Genomic DNA, 20,952 nt, shown 5'->3' on the forward strand with positions numbered 1-20,952 from the left:
TACTAATATTAAAATAATATGCAGTTAAAATTTTAATATAGTAATGTTTAAATTATTATACATCTATAAAATGTAATATCACTCATTTAAAGTGGTATTTCAAATTATTAAAATTGAATTTAAATTATTGTAAAAAGTCACTCACATTCAAAAGTAAGTAAGATAGTAAAAGGAACCTTCATCAACCCTTGACCCAGCCTCTACTATTACCTACTAATAACCAATTGATTTCTATCTACATCCCCATCCATTTCTCTCCTCCCCATATGTTTTGAAGAAAATGCCAGAGAACATATCATTTTGTCTACAAACACTTTAAGTATGTATTTCTACCAAGGAAGAATTCTGAAAAAAAAACAAAAATCATTATCACACCTAAAAAAGTATGAACAATACTTAATACCATCAAATATTTAATCAGTGTTCAAACTGCCAGTTGTAACTTAAAAAAGAATCTAAACTAAGTGATCATCTACATGCAGAGCAGATACATAATTTTCCTTTTATTCCATTAAATTAAAACATGTTTAAAAATCTTTCCTCTTATTATGCATTTACAATATAAGCTACTTTATGTTGTAAACACTGCAAGTATCAAAATATTTAAAATGTGGACATTTACCTTTCATCATCTTCATTTTCACTAAAGGCTGTTTTAAAAACATTTATTCTTTCCACCAGTTGACTACAATCTTGTTTCACATCTAACACCATGCTCTAAAGAAAACAAAAATGAGAAAGTGAAAAAAAACTTTTAAGGCTATTACTAAAATTATCAAAAATACATGTTACAAAGATGAATATTAACATTTACAAAAAAAGTAATATAATCTAATGAAAATCATTTTCTTTCCATTAAAACTCATTTTATTATATGACTAGTAGACCATAGCTAACAAATACATATTATTTTTCTTCCTTTTTAAACATTATAATGGAGTAGCAATTATATTGTGAAATCAATTTGTCTCAAAATATAGTATACAAGATGATTTCAGTTTATAGTTTGTATTTTAACAGTAATATTTTAATTATTAGAAAAAATAACTGCTTTAATAAAACAATAACTTCATAGACATTACTGAGACATAATGTGATTATCAATATAATTTTAATAAGTAGAAATTAATGCAAATGATAAAATTGATAAAGAAAATAATGAGACTGAAGTTAAAGTGAATTTTTAGAGTGTATCATCACTACAATAATTAAGATCACGTAATTTGCCCTAGTTGGTTTGGCTCAGTGGATAGAACGTCGGCCTGCGGACTGAAGGGTCCTAGGTTTGATTCTGGTCAAGGGCACATGCCCAGGTTGTGGGCTCAATCCCCAGAAGGAGATGTGCAGGAGACAATCAATGATTCTCTCTCATCATTGATGTTTCTATCTCTCTCTCCCTCTCCTTTACTTTCTGAAATTAATAAAAGTATGTTTTAAAAAAAGATCAAGTAATTTAAGTGGACAACAGAACTAAAATAAAGAGAAAATTTTCACTTTTCATAGTTCTGTTAGAATTTGTTACAAGTATATATGTTTCATCAAAATAAAGGAAAATTTTTATCACAATAAAGAAATTAAAGGTAGAAAAAAACTGAAGAGGAATATAAGGTTATTAAGCAAATACTTGTCAAATATTCACATAAACATCCTAAACTATTATTTCTCACAAAATTAATTTTGTGCAAATAATTTAAGTATTTAACGAGGTCTACAGACTATTTTTTATAAGAAAATCAGAGCATGATGTTAAATCTCAGGCTAAAAGTATTTTATTCAACAAAATCTTGAACAAATTGTTATCAGGTAATGCAAAAAGCAAAATAAATAATGACTTATTACTTAATTCAATTGGCCAAAATTAATAATACAAATTAAGGGAAAGGCTGGAGAAATTATAAATATTAACATTTATTATTTATCTTTTATTATTTGTTGGCAAAGCAAAATAAATACCACTCTGCCAAAAGAATAGTTACAAATGATTTTTAAAGCTATATATATTTTGTTCTGTACTACTTCATAAACTTACATTGTTTAAAACAGTAAGAAGTGCTTGCACCAAGCCACTACTGCACATTTCATATGGTGAAATGGTGTTTTCATCCTTCAAAAGTACAATTAAATTTTCTAAAGCTGTCTTCATTAAATCTCTCCATGTGTTCTCACTCTCAATACACTAAAAGAAAAAAAAATATTTTAATAAAGACAATCAAAAAATAAACATCTTATATTTATCAGAATGTTAATTACCATGAAAATAAATTAGATAGTAAACAAGATTAAGAAGTTCAAATTATTAATCAAATTCTCTCTTCCAGAATCAGCAAACTTTTCTATAAAGGGCTGATGGCAAATACTTTAGCCTTGACAAGCTATGTGGTCTCTACCATACCTATTCAACTCTACTGTTCTAGACACCAAAGCAGTCACTGACAATACAGGGGTAGGAAAAAGTAGATTTACAGTTGTGAGTAAGCAAAACACAATTTATCCTTGATTATTTATTCTTTATTGTATTACTTCTGTGTGTATTATAACTATACCAGTAAACCTTTTTTTGCCCATCCTGTATGTCAATAAATAAGGACGGTGTAATAAACTACTTATGGACACTGATATTATATTCTCATATAATTTTTACATATCATGAAATGTTATGTTTTCAACTAAAAATGTAAAAACCATTCTTACCTCACAAAGCCAAACAAAAATAGGTGGCAGAACAAATTTATCTCATGGGTGATAATTTGCTGATCCCTAATCAATACCTATAACATAAAGCATAAAGGGGAAAAACTAAACCAAGATCACTATATGTCATAAAATCTTAAGGCTAACATACTTGTCTATTTGTATGAAGTTCCCAAGATGACTCTAACTGAGTTGCTATGTTTCTGAGTGTTACCACTACTCCGCGAGGCATGCTTTCAACAGCTTTAAAGTGGTCGTCATACAAATCTCGAGCCATAGTTCGTACCTATCAAAATTAAATAGCAAATGTGAATTTTCACCACAATTAATAATTTTACCAAACCTTCCCATATATAGATGCAACTTTTATAATTAAGATGTTTATGTCATTATCAACTTCCAAAAAATGGTATGACTTCTATTCATATATGTCAAAAGGTTCTAAAGGTTGAAAAAGTACTCTAGTAGATTTTAGTAATGTCAAATAAAAGAACTCATAATTTTAATTTGGATTTATTTAAACTTTGTATTCATGTATCAGAAAGGAGCTTATTTCATTTAAATCCAAAACCTGTAAAAAATTGACTTTGCTTTTAAAAAAAAACAAATGATTACACTTCTAGGAATTTATCTGATCCCACAACACTAACTTGAAAAAAATATATGCACTCCTATGTTCACTGTAGCCTTATTTACAATAGACAAGATTTGGAAGCAGTCCAAGTGCTCATCAATAGATGAGTGGGTTAAAAAAAAAAAAAGCAGTGGTACATTCATACAATGAAATACTACTCAGCAGTAAAAAAAAAAAAAAAAAGAAAACACCTTACCCGGAAGAACATTATGCTAAGTGAAATAAGCCAGTCAGAGAAAGACAAGTACCATATGATTTAACTCATGTGAAATCTAATGAATAAAATGAACTAACAAGTAAAATACAGACAGACTCATAGATAGAGAGTAGGCCATCAGCTGCAGGGGGGGGCTGGAGGTTGGAGGGATTGAGCAAACAAAGAAAAAGATGGGGGGGGAAACTCAAAACACTGTGGTGACTGCTGGCAGGAGAGGGGGTGAGGAGAGGTAGAAGAAAGTGTAGGGAGATAACTGGTGCTAGAAGGAGGCTTGACTTGAGGTGGTGAACACACAATACAGTATGCAGATGATGTGTTATGGAACTGTGCATCTGAAACCTGTATAATTTTGCTAACCAGTGTCACCCCCCAATAAATTCAATAAAAAGGGAAAAAAAGTAAATGCTTATAATCAACCATTTAGAAAATACAGTAAGCAAAAAATAAAAAATTAAGTCACCTGTAATTCCATCAACCAAAATTGAACCTTTTAACATTCTGGAGTATACTTTAGGTTATATGGTATGTGTATTTTGTATGTATATTATTAACATAAAGTACTATCTATATAATGCTCATATATTTACACATTTCATCATGAGAAGGAATGACTATATTATTGGCTCTGGTACTAATTAGCTTTCATTCAAATGAAATTAATGTTATTTGAGAAAAACCCATACATGTCCCAGGACTGGGTATGTGGAAATTCATTGCATAACAGTCTTTAAAAATATATGCAACAACAAGTAATGACGAAGATGTACAGAAAAGGGAACACTAATGCACTGTTGGTGGGAATGCAGACTGGTGCAGCCACTGTGGAAAACAACAAGCCCATCCAAGCTATTTGCAGTGGCTTTACCATAGAAATGGTCTGTCCTGGCTCAGGCTTCAGACTTTCCTAAAATCTCTCAAACAGCAGCTGGCCTCAGCATGCCCCATACCTCTTGAGATTAGAGTAGCATTTTTATATGGCTCAATTTTTTAAATGCTTAAAATCTACCATTGAAACCTTACCATGTCAGTATAAAAGAATTTTTTTTAAAGCAGCAAATCCCACAAATATACCTTTTGTTTTGTTTTTTCTAATTTAGATTTCAGTTTTCTGCCTCTTTTGCCAGTCCAGCCAGTCACAAATTCTGAACCTTAAAAAAAAAAAGGACATTTCACAAGACATTTTTTATTGCCATTTAACATACTCATTTATTCTTCATCTGCTAAACTTACATACCTACATACTTACCCAGAGAAGTTTCTGCAGTAAATGAATGTTTGGTTCCTCTATTGGATTCAAATACAAAACCAGGTAAATCTTCTTTCAATATTGTTGCTTGCTGACCATCTGAGTTATGAATAGCAATTTCTCCTTCTTTCAAACATGTTAGTGACCAATTCCCTACAGTGAGTTTAGCGGGTCCTGGTGTTGAGAGTATAGGTTGACTTGAAGTAGATGGCTTTACTTGGCCTCGAGCTCTTTGTAACTTCTCTAAGAATTCACTCCTGCTTTCTATAAAGACAAAACGAGTGTTTTAAAACCTCACTTCTTTCAAATATTCCTCTTTTTATTAATAAAAACTATTCATTGGAATAACAATCTTATTTTTAAAAACTTAATTACCAGAGTTTGGTTCTTTGGTATACCTTCACTGATTTGATAAATTGAGGCTCGGGCATAAAAGCAATCCCATAGCCACAATTTTTTTAAAGTTTAAGGCTTTGGGGAAAAGTTATAACTTGAGACAGCATCATACAAGTGCAATTCATCATTACGAGACAAAAGGCAGCTTTACCTAAAAGACCAGAGAGATTAAAAGTAGATACAGTACTACTCTTTCTTGTACAATAAAAAGGTATTTATGAAATGTTTTCATGATACAATTTTTCTGTTGATATTAAAGAAACTGACTATATTGTCATCAAGGATGTGCTATTTTTTTATGACAATGGCAGCAAAAATATAAGCAGAAAAACAAATGATCAAAATTACAGAAACTAGCCTGGTCAGTGTGGCTCGGTGGCTGAGTGTCAACCCACTAACCAGGAGGTTGCAGTTTGATTCTGGTCAGGGCACATGCCCCAGTTGTGGGCTCAATCCCTAGTGTGGGGTGTGCAGAAGGCAGCCGAACAATGATTCTTTCTCATCATTAATATTTCTATCCCTCTCTCCCTCTTCCTTCCACTCTCTGAAATCAATAAAACATATATATTTTTTAAATTACAGAAACTAGTAAAACATTTTAATAGAAACAAAATATTACCTGAACTATCCGATCCACCTTCAGGACTACCGCTTGAATACATGGTAGCAAGTTTTCCATCCAAGATAAATCTGAACCATCCATTACTGCCATTAGATAATTCCAAGGCTGCTGCATCACTCCATATATATAAGCAGTCTCTCCCCCTAATGATTGACCAGTCTCTCCAATGATATGGTTTACCTTGCTGTAATTCTTTGGCATCTTCCTGTGGTTCATCTTCCTAAATGTGTAAAATTTTCAAAGAACCGTGAAAAATAATTTCTATTCCAAATATTCATTAAGTATTTTTAAAACACAAACATGAATCAAATTTAAAATAAAGACATCCTAAAGAGCCCTGGCTGGTGTGGCTCAGTTGGTTGGAGCAGTATCCCATGCACTGAAAGGTTGTGGGTTTTATTCCGAGTCACGGTACATACCCAGGTTGCAGATTCCATCCCGGGTTGGGGAGCATATGGGAAGGCAGTTGATCAATGTTTCTCTCTCTCTCCCCCTCCACCTAAAATCAGTAAAACATATCCTCAGGTGAGGATTTAAAAAAATAAATAAAAGAACAAAAAAAAAATTCAGCCTGGCTGGTGTGGCTCTGTGGTGCACCAAGAGGTCATCATTTCAACTGACTATCAGGGCACATGCCTGGGTTGTGGGCTCCAGCCCAGAAGGGGACACGCAAGAGGCAGCCAATCGATGTTTCTCTCATTAATGATTCTATCTTTCCCTTCCTTTTCTAAAAACGAATAACATTTTTTTAAAATCCTGAAAATATTCAGTTGCCTGTATTCTGATTCAACTAATCCTAATATATAAAAACCCTAATCCTAATATATAAAAACCCTGGGTCGAAAGGACCAGTAACCACTGGAGGCTGACCAACCGGAGTGCTGGCCCTACCCCCAAGCAAGTGTTAGGGGCAATCAGGCAGGCAGAGGGGTTAGGGGTGATCAGGTAGGCAGACCAGCAGTTAGGGGTGATCAGGTAGGCAGACGGCCCCTCGCAGGGCTGGCCCCGCCCCCCAGCAAAGAAAGAGGGAGGCCCAGGCCCGCCAAGCCATTGCACCCCAGCCTGTCGCCTGCAGAGGGAGGCCACTGGTGGCAGGGAAGGAGGGGCAGCACCGCACAGATGGCAAGCAGTGGCAGCGGCGGGGGTGGGGCCAGCTGCCTGCAGCCCGGGGAAGGAAAGCCCAAATAGGCCCTGATCTCAGGCCAGGCCTAGGGACCCTACCCGAAGGGTCCCAGATTGTGAGAGGGTGCAGGCCGGCTGAGGGACCCCCCTCAAGGGCATGAATTTTCATGCACCGGGCCTCTCGTTACCTATAATCATACAAGTAAGTCCTAAAAATGTTAAGAAATTTATATAAATAATGACCTATGTTACAACATTTCCAGGTGTACTGGTAAAGACCAATGGATTAGGTCTAGCCCAGGTCACCGACCTTTCGGACCTCACGGATCGGACCACCAGTTGGCGACCACTGGTCTAGCCGACATCTCTGGGCCTAATTGATTATTTTTTAAAAAAATAAATTAAAAATATAGATGTTTAGACTAGGGCAGTGGTTGGCAAACTGCGGCTCACAAGCCACATGCGGCTCGCGAGCCGCAGTTTGCCGCTCTGTTGACTAGTTTGCCGACCACTACCTAGACTCTCGATTCCAATTACAGGCTATTGTTGTTCCTTGTGATTAAGCCCCTATCCCAGTGGTAGGCAAACTCATTAGTCAACAGAGCAGCAAACCGCGGCTCGCGAGCCACATGTGGCTCGTGAGCCGCAGTTTGCCAACCACTGGACTAGGTGAATGGTATCCAAACCTAGCACAATCACCAGAGAAGCTCCTAAGAATAAATTGTAGGGTCACTTTTAGCCAAGTGAATCAAATATACTGAATTTTTTCTGTGATCATAAAAAATCTTTTAATTAGAGCATGCTAAAAACACACAAACACCTTATAAATACTATTTGCCTTGCCTGGTATCCTAAAAAACTTTTATTTTATTGATACTTAAAGATTGAGACTATTCATCATAACCATATATGAATTTGACATGTGTGTGTATCCATGTGTATATGGGAAATATACTTTTAAATTTTATACAGACTTACCCTTTTAAAAAATATTTTGTTTTCCCCCCTAAAGTAGCTTATAACACTAAAATAAGATTATAAAATATAGATAATTCCTGTACATATAAGTAGTTATACCCCAGGCCATCATAGATTAAGAAGAAACATGATTTGTCAATACATTGTAAGCAAAAAACAAACAAAATATATGAAAATGTTTTCAAACATGGAATAACACAGGACTGTGATTCCCCAGAAAATGGAAACAAAGTCAATTCCTTAAGTCCAGACACAATTTTCTGGCTAAGGTATTAAGAAGAGGGAACACACGGTTCAGCAGTAAGTTGAGGAAATGGAGATCTGTGTTTGAAGAAGTTAAGGCAGTGGTCGGCAAACTGCGGCTCGTGAGCCACATGCGGCTCTTTGGCCCCTTGAGTGTGGCTCTTCCACAAAATACCACAGCCTGGGCGAGTCTATTTTGAAGAAGTGGAGTTAGAAGAATTTTAAGTTTAAAAAATTTGGCTCTCAAAAGAAATTTCAATCGTTGTACTATTGATATTTGGCTCTGTTGACTAATGAGTTTGCCGACCACTGGGTTAAGGCAAATGGAATATGTGAAGACTAAGTTTCAGATGAGGGAGTGAAGCAAAATAGACCACTAGAAATCTGCAAAGTAGTCACCATAAGTATCTACTGAATAATAGACCACTCACATATACGGTTGAGCAAAGTAGGATTAAAAAGTGTAAGCTGAACAGCTCCCAGAGATCACAGAAGTTAATCAGATATTGGCATTCCAAACAGCCAGAGTCGAAAATCCTTGAACTAATAGCTGAAAAGTTTCTAAATGTGACAAAAACCTTAACCCCACAGATTAAAGAAAACTAAACAATCCAGAACAGAAATGACACCAACATTTGCACGTGCATACATCCACACCAAACACAAGTATATAAAACTCAAACTGCTAAAATAACAATGACAAAATCTTTAAAGCCACAATATAAAAAGATAAGTTATATATACACAAAGGAACTAAAATGAGAATTAAAGAAAACTTTTCAGTAGGGACTATGCACATCAGGTGACAATGGAACATCTCTTAATGTTCTGGAAAATGATAACCCAAGAGTCCTTCTGACACTGAAAACACCCCTCAAAATGAATGCCAAATTAAAATATTTTCAGACAAAAAATCTGAGAGAATTTTCTGATATGCTTTTTTCTTTTCTAAACAATATATTTTGAAGAGCAAAAGTTTAATTGTGGTGAAATACAATTTATTGATTTTTTTTTGTTCTTTATAGTTTAACCTTTTTTAAAAAAAGATTTTTTATTGATTTTTAGAGAGAAACATCGATGTGAGAGTAAACCATTGATCAGCTGCTTCTTGCATTCCCCTTACCAGGGCTGAGCCCGCAACCCCTGCATGTGCCAACCAGGAATGGAACTGGCAACCTTTTGGTGCAGAGGACGATACCCAATCTACTGAGCCACACTGGCCAGGGCTATAGCCTAACCTTTTAAAATGTCCTATTTAAGAAATCTTTGTCAAGCTCAAGGTTACTAAGATTTTCTTCCTTTTTCCTCTAGAAGTTTCATAATTTTATTCCATACATTTTAGTCTATGATTTATTTTCTTTTAATTTTTGTATATGGTATATATGACAAGGATCAAGATTTCATTTTTTACATATATTACCAACTTGTTAATCTTTTAAAATTTTTACTGAATGTATTAGTGACATTGGTTAATAAAATTATATGTTTCAAGTGTACAATTCTATATCATCTGTACACTATACTGTGTGTTCATCACACAAAGTCAAGTCTCCTTCCATCACCATTTATCCCACCCGCTCCTTTTACCCTTTACCCTCTTCTACCTACCCCCACCCCACTTTCCCTTTTTTGTTTGGGGATATTTCTTTGTGTTTTTTTTTTTCTTCTTAATCTATTCACCTATTTCACCCAACTCCCATTCAAGCATTTTTTTTTAAAAGACCATCCTTTCCTGATTGAACTGCCTTAGCACTTTGGCTGAAAATCAATTGACCATAATGAGTATGTGGGTCATTAATCTATCTTACATCACTACCACAATTTCTTGACTACAATGGCTTTATAATAAGACCTGAAATCTGCTGATGTCCTTCAACTTTGTTACTTTTCAAGGTCACTTTGGTTATACTAAAAACCTTGCATCTCCATGTGTTAGAATCTGCTTGTTAATTTCTACAAAAAGACTACTAATATGTGTAACCTATTATCTTGAATGCAAGAATTTCAGGGGTGATGAACCCAGATATCACCTTGTTTGCATAGTGTTTGCTTTTTTGTTAAATTTAGGAAACACGCAAAATCAATCTCTCTCTTACTGTCTCTCTCTCCCCTTCTCCCCCTCCCTCTCCCTCCATTCTCTTTCTCTCATCTCCTCAGGATTCTACAATTACACAACTATAACTCAGCATCCTCTCAAAAATATCACTGCTCTGTCAGTAATATAGAGTAAGCATTCACTACTAAATGTTAGTACTAAATCACTGTTGGTAATCAGTAAAGATAAATAAGGTAAATTTTAAATTTGTAATCTAAGGTAAGAATTATCAATGAATACTGAAACTAGTAATTAAAGGTTTAATCAGGAATAGCATATTTACATAGTTTCAAATTACCTCACCACAAATTATTTATTAATTACAAAAGAAAAAAGAATGACTATAACAGAGAAACCTGGCAGAGGCCAACATAAACCAAGTGACCCAAGTTAACATCATCAGCAAGAGAGCAGCAACAGGACATCATGGGCTTCCGAGAAAGCACATTATGCACTGAGAAGAAGCAACATCTCTTTGCAGGGGTCCTCAAACTTTTTAAACAGGGGGCCAGTTCACTGTCCCTCAGACCGTTGGAGGGCCGGACTATAGTTTAAAAAAAAACTATGAACAAATTCCTATGCGCACTGCGGGCCCAGGACGAGTCAGCTGCTAAGCAGGACAGGCAGCGGCACCCGGCGGGCTGGATAAACGTCCTCGGCAGGCCGCATGTGGCCCGCGGGCCGTAGTTTGAGGACACCTGCTTTACAGTCTACCTGATAAAAACATATAACCTGAATCTAATCATGAAAACACATGGCACATAAGCAAAATGAGGGCAACTGTCCAAACTAGTGAACTGTCCTATTCAAAAATGCCAAGGCTCTGAAAGAAAAAGGAAAGCTGAGAAACTGTTGCAGGTTCTCAGGAATATCATAACTAAATGTGATTATGTTTTCCTAGATTGGATTCTAGACCAGAAAGAAAAAAAAATGCGATTAAGGACAACAGCAAATTTGAATATTATCTCTGGATTACATGGGTATATATAAATTTTAGTTTTTGATTAACTAGCATTGTGTAAGAAAATGTTCTGGTTTTGTGCATGAAGTTTCTATGTGTAAAAAGAGCCTCTGTCAAATAAATGTCTATGTAAATGATAAAGCAAATGGACAAAATGTCAAAAATCAGTGAATTTGGATAGAGGATATTCTGATATTCTTTATTTGCAACTTTTCTCTAAGTTTTAAATATTATCCATATATTTTAATTGAGCAAAATTTTAAATATATAGTACTACTTCGTATTGCCATTATTTTGTCAAAACCCACTGTAAAAATAATAACATATTTTTAAATTGAGGAAGTTTTTTAAAAATATAGTACTAAAGCATATTGTCATTATTTTGTCAAAACCCACTAGATAAACTTTATTCCTGATACCACTGCAATTAAGACCACTCACTTTTTCTGGTTTTGATTCCTCTTCATTCTCATCATCTGAGGAAGGACCTGCCAAAGTTGACACTTTGCTAATTACACCAAGTCTGGCTAGCTGATCCAGAAAAATATCACCACCTTTATCTACTAAATCCCTTATGATCTGCAAAGCCAACAAGTGGCCATCATCATCATCCTGGGGGGGAGGGGGGAAGAAGAAAATTAAGAAAAAATTATAAAAACAAGTTCAGTTTTTTGGAGTAAACAAACTTAATAATTTACACAGACAAAATGATTTCTTCAATTAGGACAAAAGTTAAATTATTTTATTGACCATTACCTCAAGGGAATTTACAGGAGTTTAAATAAAGATAAAAAAACTGACCTCTTGATCAAGGACAGTTGCAGTGATTTCCACGAGTATTGTAGGCAAATTGTGACCAACATCAGAATCACAAACTTCTTTTAACAATGCTTCAGAGCAAAAGTGAATCATTTTTCGAATCAGAGCAAGACTTGCTTTCCTTGAAAAGTAAAAGAATTTTAGGAAGTCATAAAAAGCTGAAATAAAACAAAATGTAACTATACATTAATGAAAACTAAAATATCCAATGTTGGGTGTTATAAGGTCTGCTAAAAAGTACTCTTTAAAAAAAAAAAAAAAAACCTCACCCGAGGATATATTTTTTCCATTGATTTAGAGAGAGTGGAAGGGAAGGGGAGAGACAGAGAGAAGAGAAACACTTATGTGAGAGAGACACATCAACTAACTGGTTGCCTCATGAAGGCGCCTTGACCAGGGCCAGGGATCCAGCCTGCAACCAAGGTAAGTGCCCTTGACGGGAACTGAAGCCATGACAACCCTTCAGTCTGCTGGCTGAACTCTAACCAGCTAGGGCTGATTTTTTAAAAACTAAACCACAAAATAAATATTCTAGTACCATTTACTAAATAATCCTTCCTCTCTCAAGTGGTCTATGAAACTTCCATTAAATTACATTTATTTCCTAAATATAATTGGCTCTACATAATGAGAGAGTTATTCCACTGATTTTTATAAACTCTTGTGCCAGTTATCATAAAGATTTAATTACTGAAAGTTTATACTTGCTTTTCAGATTTTTCTTCAATAATCTCACCTACTGCCTGACCAGGGTACTCAGTGGTTGAGCATTGACCTATGAACCAGGAGGTCAAGGTTCGATTCCCGGTCAGGGCACATGCCCAGGTTGCAGGTTCACTTCCCAGTGTGGGGCGTGCAGAGGCAGCCAATCAATAATTCTCTCTCATCATTGATACTTCTATATCTCTCTCTCCCTCTCCCTTCCTCTCTGAAATCAATAAAAAAAATTTAAGAAAAATAATAATCTCACCTGTTTATTCCTCCAGATGAATTTTAAGACCTATCAAGTTCTAAATCAAATTCTGTATTTTCTTTAGAACTGCATAATTTATCAATTTTTGAAAGAATTTATACTTAGATTAAATATTCTCATCCAAAAACAATTTCCCCTCTTATCCAAAAGTCTAATTTCTCTCAAATTGTAATTTTTTTAAAAATTAAATGAATCCTCAGATTTCCTATGCTAAACAGTGAACTCAATCTTTGTTTTATTGACACTAACTCCAAAGATGTTTATTTATACCAGACCTCTTCAAAATTCAATGTAGCTGTTCTTCAAAAACAAAGTGGGAAGTCCTCAGTCTATATTACAAGAGACACATATACATCAAACCATTATATGGTACACTTTAGGACAGTTACATGTCAATTATCCTATACTAGTGGCCTGGTGCACGAATTTGTGCACATTGAAAGGAAGTTAATTAGAAGGTGGCCAGCAGGGCGGGACTGGGCGAGATAGGCTCTACACGCCCTCCTGTGGTCCCTCCCCAGCCAGCAGCACCTGGGGCAGCGCCAGGGCTCAAAGGGTATCTGCAGTCACTGCACTTCAGCATTAAACCAGATTCAGGGCGACAGTGCCCCAGCAACAACACAACCCACGGCCGAAGGTGGAATCGCAAGAAATCAGGCTCCCTCCTCTCTGGTTCCAGGGTGTGTCACCCGAGAACCACTGTTGCAAAGTCACTGCAGCTTGGCAGCTCCTGCGTTGAGCATCTGCCCCCTGGTGGTCAGTGTGCATCATACCTACCAGCCAGTTGAATGGTTGCTTAGACTTTATATATCTATACTAATAAAAGGGTAATATGCTAATTAGACCGGGAGACCTTCCGGACAAAGCCATGGTAGCAGAGCTGAGGTAGAGGTGGTTAGGGGCTATCAGGCCAGGAGGAGAAGGCAGTTAGGGGTGATCAGGCTGGCAGGGGGGGAGGGGGCAGTTGGGGGCAAGCAGGCCGGCAGGAGGGGCAGTTGGGGGCGATCAGGCTGGCGGGGGGGGGGGGGGGGGGAGTTAGGGGTGATCAGACCAGAAGGGCGGCACAGTTGGGGGCAATCAGGCAGGCAGGCGAGCAGTTAGGAGACAGGCAGAGTGGTTAGGGGCAATCAGGCAGGCAGGCGAGCAGTTAGGAGCCAGCGGTCCCGGATTGCGAAAGGGATGTCTGACTGCCAGTTTAGGCCCGATCAGGGATCGGGCCTAAACCGGCAGTCGGACATCCTCCAAGGGGTCCCAGATTGGAGGTTGCAGGCCGGGCTGAGGGACACGCCCCCCCCCCACGAATTTCACGCACCGGGCCACTAGTATCCTATCTAATAAAAGAGTAATATGCAAATTAACCCTCACTCCGCTACACCCACAAGCCATGCCCACCAGCCAATCAGAGCGAATATGCAAATAAACCCAACCAAGATGGCTACGGCCACGGAGAGCACAAGGGAGGCTTGGGTTTCCCTGGCAATGGAAGAAGCCAAGCTTTCCGCCTGCCCTTGCCGGCCTAGGCCTCCACTCAAGGCTACAAAGTTTCAATTATAGAAGATACATAAATCCCCAAAAAAAAGGCTGCTGCCACGGAGCAAGCAGAAGGCTTGGCTCCGCTCCAGGCTACAAAGTTTCAATTGTAGGAGATAAATATACCCCAGATACCAGGGCCTCCGCTTGGGTCACCAGGGGGCGTGGCCGGCCTGCAAACCACCACAGGCCCCTCGCCCAGGCCGCCCCACGCCCCAAGGGAACCCCCACCCTGATCCGGGACATCCTTCAGGGCAAACCAGCTGGCCCCCACCCGTGCACCAGGCCTCTATCCTAGCTAATAAAAGAGTAATATGCAGATTGACCATCACTCCAACAAACAAGATGGCTGCCCCATGTGGTCAAAGATCCTGCCCCCATGTGGACACAAGATGGCCACCACAAGATGGCCAGCAAGGGAGGGCAGTTGGGAGGGACCAGGCCTTAAAGGGAGGGCAGTTGTGGGCGATCAGGCCAGCAGGGGAGGGCAGTTGGGAAGGACCAGGCCTGCAAGGGAGGGCAGTTGGGGGCGATCAAGCCTGCAGGGAAAGGCAGTTAGGAGGGACCCAGGCCTGCAGGGGAGAGCAGTTAGGGGTGACCAGGCCTGCAGGGGAGGGCAGTTAGGGGTGACCAGGCTGGCAGGGGAGGGCAGTTAGGGGTGACCAGGCTGGCAGGGGAGTGGTTAGGGGGTGATCAGGCTGGCAGGCAGAAGCGGTTAGGAGCAATCAGGAAGGTATGCAGGCGAGCAGTTGGGAGCCAGCAGTCCTGGATTGTGAGGCCCAGTGGGATCGGGCCTAAACGGGCAGTCGGACATCCCTCGAGGGGTCCCAGATTGGAGAGGGTGCAGGCTGAGCTTAGGGACACACATACCCCCGTGCACGAATTTCGTGCACCGGGCCTCTAGTAGATAATAAAAGCCTAATATGCTAAGTGTCCAGTCATTCGTTCAACCAATCAAAGTGTAATATGCTAATGATATGCTAAGGCCGCTCAACCGCTCGCTATGATGTACACTGACCACCAGGGGGCAGACAATCCAACCAGTAGGTTAGCTTGCTGCTGGGGTCCAGTGATCAGGACTGAGCGAGATGGGCCGGACACACCCTGGAGCCCTCCCACTGTCCCTCCCTGGCTGGCCAACCTCTCGCGTCCCTCCCCGGCCCTGATTGTGCACCAGTGGGGTCCCTTGGCCTGGCCTGTACCCTCTCACAATCCAAGACCCCTCGGGGGATGTTGGAGAGCCAGTTTCAGCCCAAATTCACAGGCCAGGCCAAGGGACCCCACTGGTGCACAAATTTGTGCACCGAGCCTCTAGTATCTCAATAAAACTGGGAGGGGAGTCTTACAGAGAATAACCCACCATTAAAACTGCTATCCTCTGGAAACCTTCACTGATATGTTGTCTGCCTTTTGTTTCCTGAACATGCACTGATTATAAGCCAGTACTGGTATCTATATATAAAAAAGGCTAATATGCAAAGTGTCCCCTCGGGAGTTCGATCGCTCACTATGAGATGTGCTGACCACCAGGGGGTGGCGCGAAATGAAGGCCCCGGCCAGCAGCTGGAAGGCCCTGATGGCCCTGATCACTGGCCAGGCCTAGGGACCCTACTCCCTCTAGTATATAAAATATATATACACACATATACACATTCCTTTAACATGTTGTTACTCTTCTGATCAAATTTCAAACTGAAATGGTAAAAAATTAGGTTGTAACCTATTCCCCTTAGTTTTTAATATTGCTAAAAGACTGCTTGCACTTAAATGTAACTCATAATACTGGTATTAAGGCACTTGAATCATACTAAACTACATGTTCTAATAATCTCCTAAACTTAAAATGACCAAAAACAAATTCTCAATTACTCAGCCAAAAATGTGGCAGACATTCTTCACCCCTTCCTTTCCTTCATCCTTCACATCCCTCATATCATCAATCTCTATACAACCCATCTATTTCCCAGCCGCTTAAATTTGTTTCTACAAAACCAGTGCCCTGGCAACTGTCTGAAGTTCATATTACAATGGATGCTTAAATAGTCCGTTTTCATATTTCCCTCCTCTAGTCCTTTTCTCCACCAAGCTGCCAAAGTGTTCTTTATAAACCACAAATCTGATTTTAACAAATTTCCTCATAAGTCATTACTGATCCCTCTTTAACTGTGATGTAAAGTCCACACTCATTATAATGGACCAAAAGGCCTTCATAGGTCACAAAGACTCCTGTCTACGTTTTTAATATTACTCATTGAGCTAGCTACTTAAACATATCCCATACTCCATTAATATCAAACTATTTACAACTGCTAACAAAACACACTCATTCAATCATTCAGTAACTATCTATTGAGGACCTTGTAAATACAACCCTATTCTAAAACTACTTGTCTTTGTAGGAATACAGCAGTACATAAGGCCAGCTCTAACTTACTTTAAAGGAGAGACAGACAATAAAACAAACAAAAACACTAAAAGAGCAAGATTTTTGACAGTGTAGTAAAAGAGACAGTAAAACATAATGATTAATGTCAAAGGTGTCCTAGGGGTAAATTTAAATTAGTTGGACACATATCAATGGATGTAACATTTGAACTGAGAACTGAATGATATGAAGCAACCAACTATTCAATAGACTTTGAAACAGAAAGTTTCCTGAAAGGGAAATAAGTGAAAAAGCCCTAAGGTAAAAATATACTTGGAGTGTTCCAGAAATACAAATGTAGAACTGTGAACTGTAATGGTCTAGAGCAGCCGTGGGCAAACTACGGCCCGTTCGGCTGTTCTATCCGGCCCGCGGAGCCAAAAGAGCAGAGGGTTCTCTTGCTCTCTCCTCCGCTCCTTTACTTTGAATTTATATTAGTTCACACAAACACTCCATCCATGCTTTTGTTCCGGCCCTCCGGTCCAGTTTAAGAACCCATTGTGGCCCTCGAGTCAAAAAGTTTGCCCACCCCTGGTCTAGAGGTTAGATAGTACAAAGGTCAGAGAGCTGGGTGGGACTTATGTAAGACCTTGCAAGCCTGAGAGTGAAGGAGTTAGGTTTTAGTTAAAGCCATTGAAAGCTACTAAAACGATTTTAAAAAATGATATGACATAATTGTGACTTAAAAAATAATTCAGCCTTGTATGTAGGAACATACTATAAAGGGGCAAGAGAAAAGAAAAGACTACAGTAGTAAAACTACAAACTATGACTTTGGACCAGAGGATTAGCAAGAGATGGATAGAAATGGCAGACTATAAACAGACACACAGTAGCCCTGGCTCATGTGGCTTAGCTGGTTGAGCTTTGTCTGGTGCCCCATAAGGTAAGGTTGCCAGTTCAATTCCCAGTCAGGGCACAAGCCCAGATTGTGGGCTCGATCCCTGGTCAGGGTGCATGCAGATGGTAGCTAATCAATGTTTCTCTCCCTTTCTCTCTCTAAAAATCCATAAAAAAAAAATTTAAACATACACACTGTAGAGGGAGAGCCACCAAGAACTGCACCAGGATGGACTGATTCATACCTCCAAACTTTGCACATACTGGTGCCCCATGATGCTTCTAAATCTGTCTGTCTAGAAAACACCCAAGTATCCTTTAAAACCCAATTTAAATCTCACTTCTGCATAACATTTCCAATTTGCCCAGCCCAATTAGTTGTTAAATAACTTTATTTCCAGAGGACTCATTATATGTCTAATTTATCAATTATCACTCTGTATTATTACTGGTCTTTCTCATTAGCCTGCAAAGGTACAGTAAGCACGACCCAAGTCTCATTTCTTTGGGCAACTTCTCCAAAGATCGTATCACACTAACTCTACCAAAAAAAGCCTCCATAAAGCTCAATAAATGTTTGCTTACTTATCAAAATTTCCCCAAAATTTTTCACATTCAGAAAGCTACGAAAACTGTTAGAAACCTCGTCTTTTTTATTTTCTAAACAACTTCTTCTAAGTCAGATCAGAAGAAAAGATTTAACTCTCCAATCTAATTTTTATTCTTATCATATCTTTGCAATATTAAAATACACCCCAAATTCTATGGAAAAGAGAGATAAATAAAATATATAATTGGCATAATTTAATTAGTAAGTACAAAGAGTATGAATAACTACCTTATTGAAGGTAACATAGTTTGCTGAAATGTCTGTGCAAACACTGGCAATAACCTTTTCAAGTATATGGGTGCCATTTCTGGATCTCCTTTTGGCTCATTACATTCTTCTTCATCTTTGTTTGTATCTTTCTTTTTCTTATCATCTCCTTTATTAACTGGACACATCCAATCACCTGCAGACAAATACTGTTCAGTAAAATAATTTTTGGGAAAATTTTCCTTTAAATTAAAAAATATTAAAATGTACCCAACTCCAAACTATAATTATCCCTAATTAACAATAATTAAATTGAAATTAAGATGCTGTAGCTATCAAAAGGTGCTTGTAAGAATACTGAAGAACATTAGCACCTCCAATGAGCTAAATCACAACTTGAGGAGATAATTTTGAATAGTCCACCTGAATTCTATAAACTATATCACAGAGGTTATGCATTCATATATGCTATGAAAACTTAAAAATTTGGTCAACGTACATACGTCATCTACACAATACCCAACAACTCTTTATGATATTTCCAGACTCCTTAAACTTTTGATTTGGGCTCTCTGAAATCATACAGCCATAGTCTCTAAGAACACAGAACAGTACGATGTTAAAGGATTATTAAATGTGTGTATGTATATAATTATTTGACTTTATAGAAATAACGCACCTACATAATGTTAATGTCTACAAAAAGCTACTCCTATAGAAGTAAAGCTGAAAAATAATAGCAAATGGCTTAACAGGCAAGATTTTACCACTCACCTGGAGACTGAAGAATAACCACTACTTCACTATGGCCCCTTTCACGAGCTTTATCTAATGGAGTTTTCCCATCTTCATCTCTCAGATCTGGGTTTGCACCATGTCGTAATAGGGTCTAAAAAAGAAAGGCATTTAATTTGAAGATAACACTTTATTTCTTTACTATCCAACTCTGCAATCATTAGATTGTACACATATACTTTAGATTACTGACTCACAGAATTACTTAAAGCAGATATCAATTCAAATCTGTCTTTGCATATATCACCATAGAAGTTGTCTATTTATAACTTGAAAAAAGTATAGATTAGTTTCACTTGGTTATTAACAACTCAAATTAAGTATGTTCACATATGAACCTGTCATCTTGTCTATCAAACTACTCCTCCCAATATCTAAGCTACTAGGGTTCAGTTTGTGACATGAAAATCATCTTCATCATTTCCTACATATTGCCAATTAAATCAATTCAACAAAACCAAGTTAGATCAATTCCTCAAGCATGCACTACAAAATTTAGGTCTTAAGTACTAATCACACTGTTCACAAATTTTTTAAAATATATTTTTATTGCTTTCAGAGAGGAAAGGAGAGGGAGAGAGAGAGACAGAAACATCAATGATGAGTCATTGATCGGCTGCCTTCTGCACGCCCCCTACCAGGGACCTAGCCCGCAACCCAGGCATGTGCCCTTTTCCGCAATCGAACCTGGGACCCTTCAATCCACAGGCCGATGCTCTATCCACTGAGCCAAACCGGCTAGGGCCTATTCACCAATTTTTTAAAAAATATATTTTATTTATTTTTTACAGAGAGGAAGGGAGAGGGATAAAGAGTTAGAAACATCGATGAGAGAGAAACATCAATCAACTGCCTCCTGCACGCAACCAAGGTACATGCCCTTGACCGGAATCGAACATGGGACCCTTCAATCCACAGGCCGACGCTCCATCCACTGAGCCAAAACGGCCAGGGCCTGTTCACCAATTTTTAATGGACACTGGACTCTCTCCCAAGCAGACTATAAGCTCTTTTGAATAGAGAACAAAACCCACATTTTTTTCCTATCACCCTCAGAGATAGTTTTTTGAACTTTGTTATGATGTAATGAATAGATAAATGTGACAAATAACTGCATACATAGTATACACATCAGGAAAATATGCAATACTGGCTAAAAATTCCAAAGGGCTGGGGTTAGAATCATAATATATTCAGTATTTCATTAAATCTAAAGTTGCCATAGATCATTCAAAATATCATTAAGAACTACTAAGAAAGAAAAAACAATGTCAATTAAACTTTGCAACAATACTATTTTTGCTTGGAACTTTTTTTTTTAACTTACTAAAAGAACTTCTTAAAACTTAGATTTTTTTCACATATTATTTTTTTTCACATAAATTTAGAAAATTTCTGTAACTTCACATTCTGAGCACAATTCTTCATAATTACCCTTTGATTGAGAGTCACCCATATTTGTATTTCTACAGAAAATGCTGTCATCTGAGCCATAAAAGCATAGTGATAGAGCATTCTGAGAGTTCTCTTCTATCAGAACAGGTTTTT

The 20,952-nt window shown here is 38.0% G+C and overlaps 1 protein-coding gene across 4 annotated transcripts in view; it reads right to left on the minus strand.

The window, feature by feature from the left end:
* The window catches only part of HECTD1 (HECT domain E3 ubiquitin protein ligase 1), a 101,732-nt gene that overhangs the window by 38,770 nt on the left and 42,010 nt on the right, over positions 1–20,952 (minus strand). For all 4 annotated transcript variants that reach the window (XM_080643065.1, XM_080643067.1, XM_080643066.1 and 1 more), the window contains exons 9-18: positions 19,384–19,498; positions 18,631–18,805; positions 12,007–12,145; positions 11,647–11,817; positions 5,804–6,026; positions 4,789–5,052; positions 4,614–4,690; positions 2,843–2,977; positions 2,030–2,176; positions 623–717 (exon numbers count right to left, since the gene is read on the minus strand). In XM_080643065.1, the coding sequence (XP_080499191.1) occupies positions 623–717; positions 2,030–2,176; positions 2,843–2,977; positions 4,614–4,690; positions 4,789–5,052; positions 5,804–6,026; positions 11,647–11,817; positions 12,007–12,145; positions 18,631–18,805; positions 19,384–19,498 (1,541 nt within the window). The remainder of the gene's footprint in view (positions 1–622; positions 718–2,029; positions 2,177–2,842; positions 2,978–4,613; positions 4,691–4,788; positions 5,053–5,803; positions 6,027–11,646; positions 11,818–12,006; positions 12,146–18,630; positions 18,806–19,383; positions 19,499–20,952) is intronic.

Source organism: Plecotus auritus (genome assembly GCF_963455305.1).
Source record: "Plecotus auritus genome assembly, chromosome: 1".
Taxonomy (NCBI): Eukaryota; Metazoa; Chordata; class Mammalia; order Chiroptera; family Vespertilionidae; genus Plecotus; species Plecotus auritus.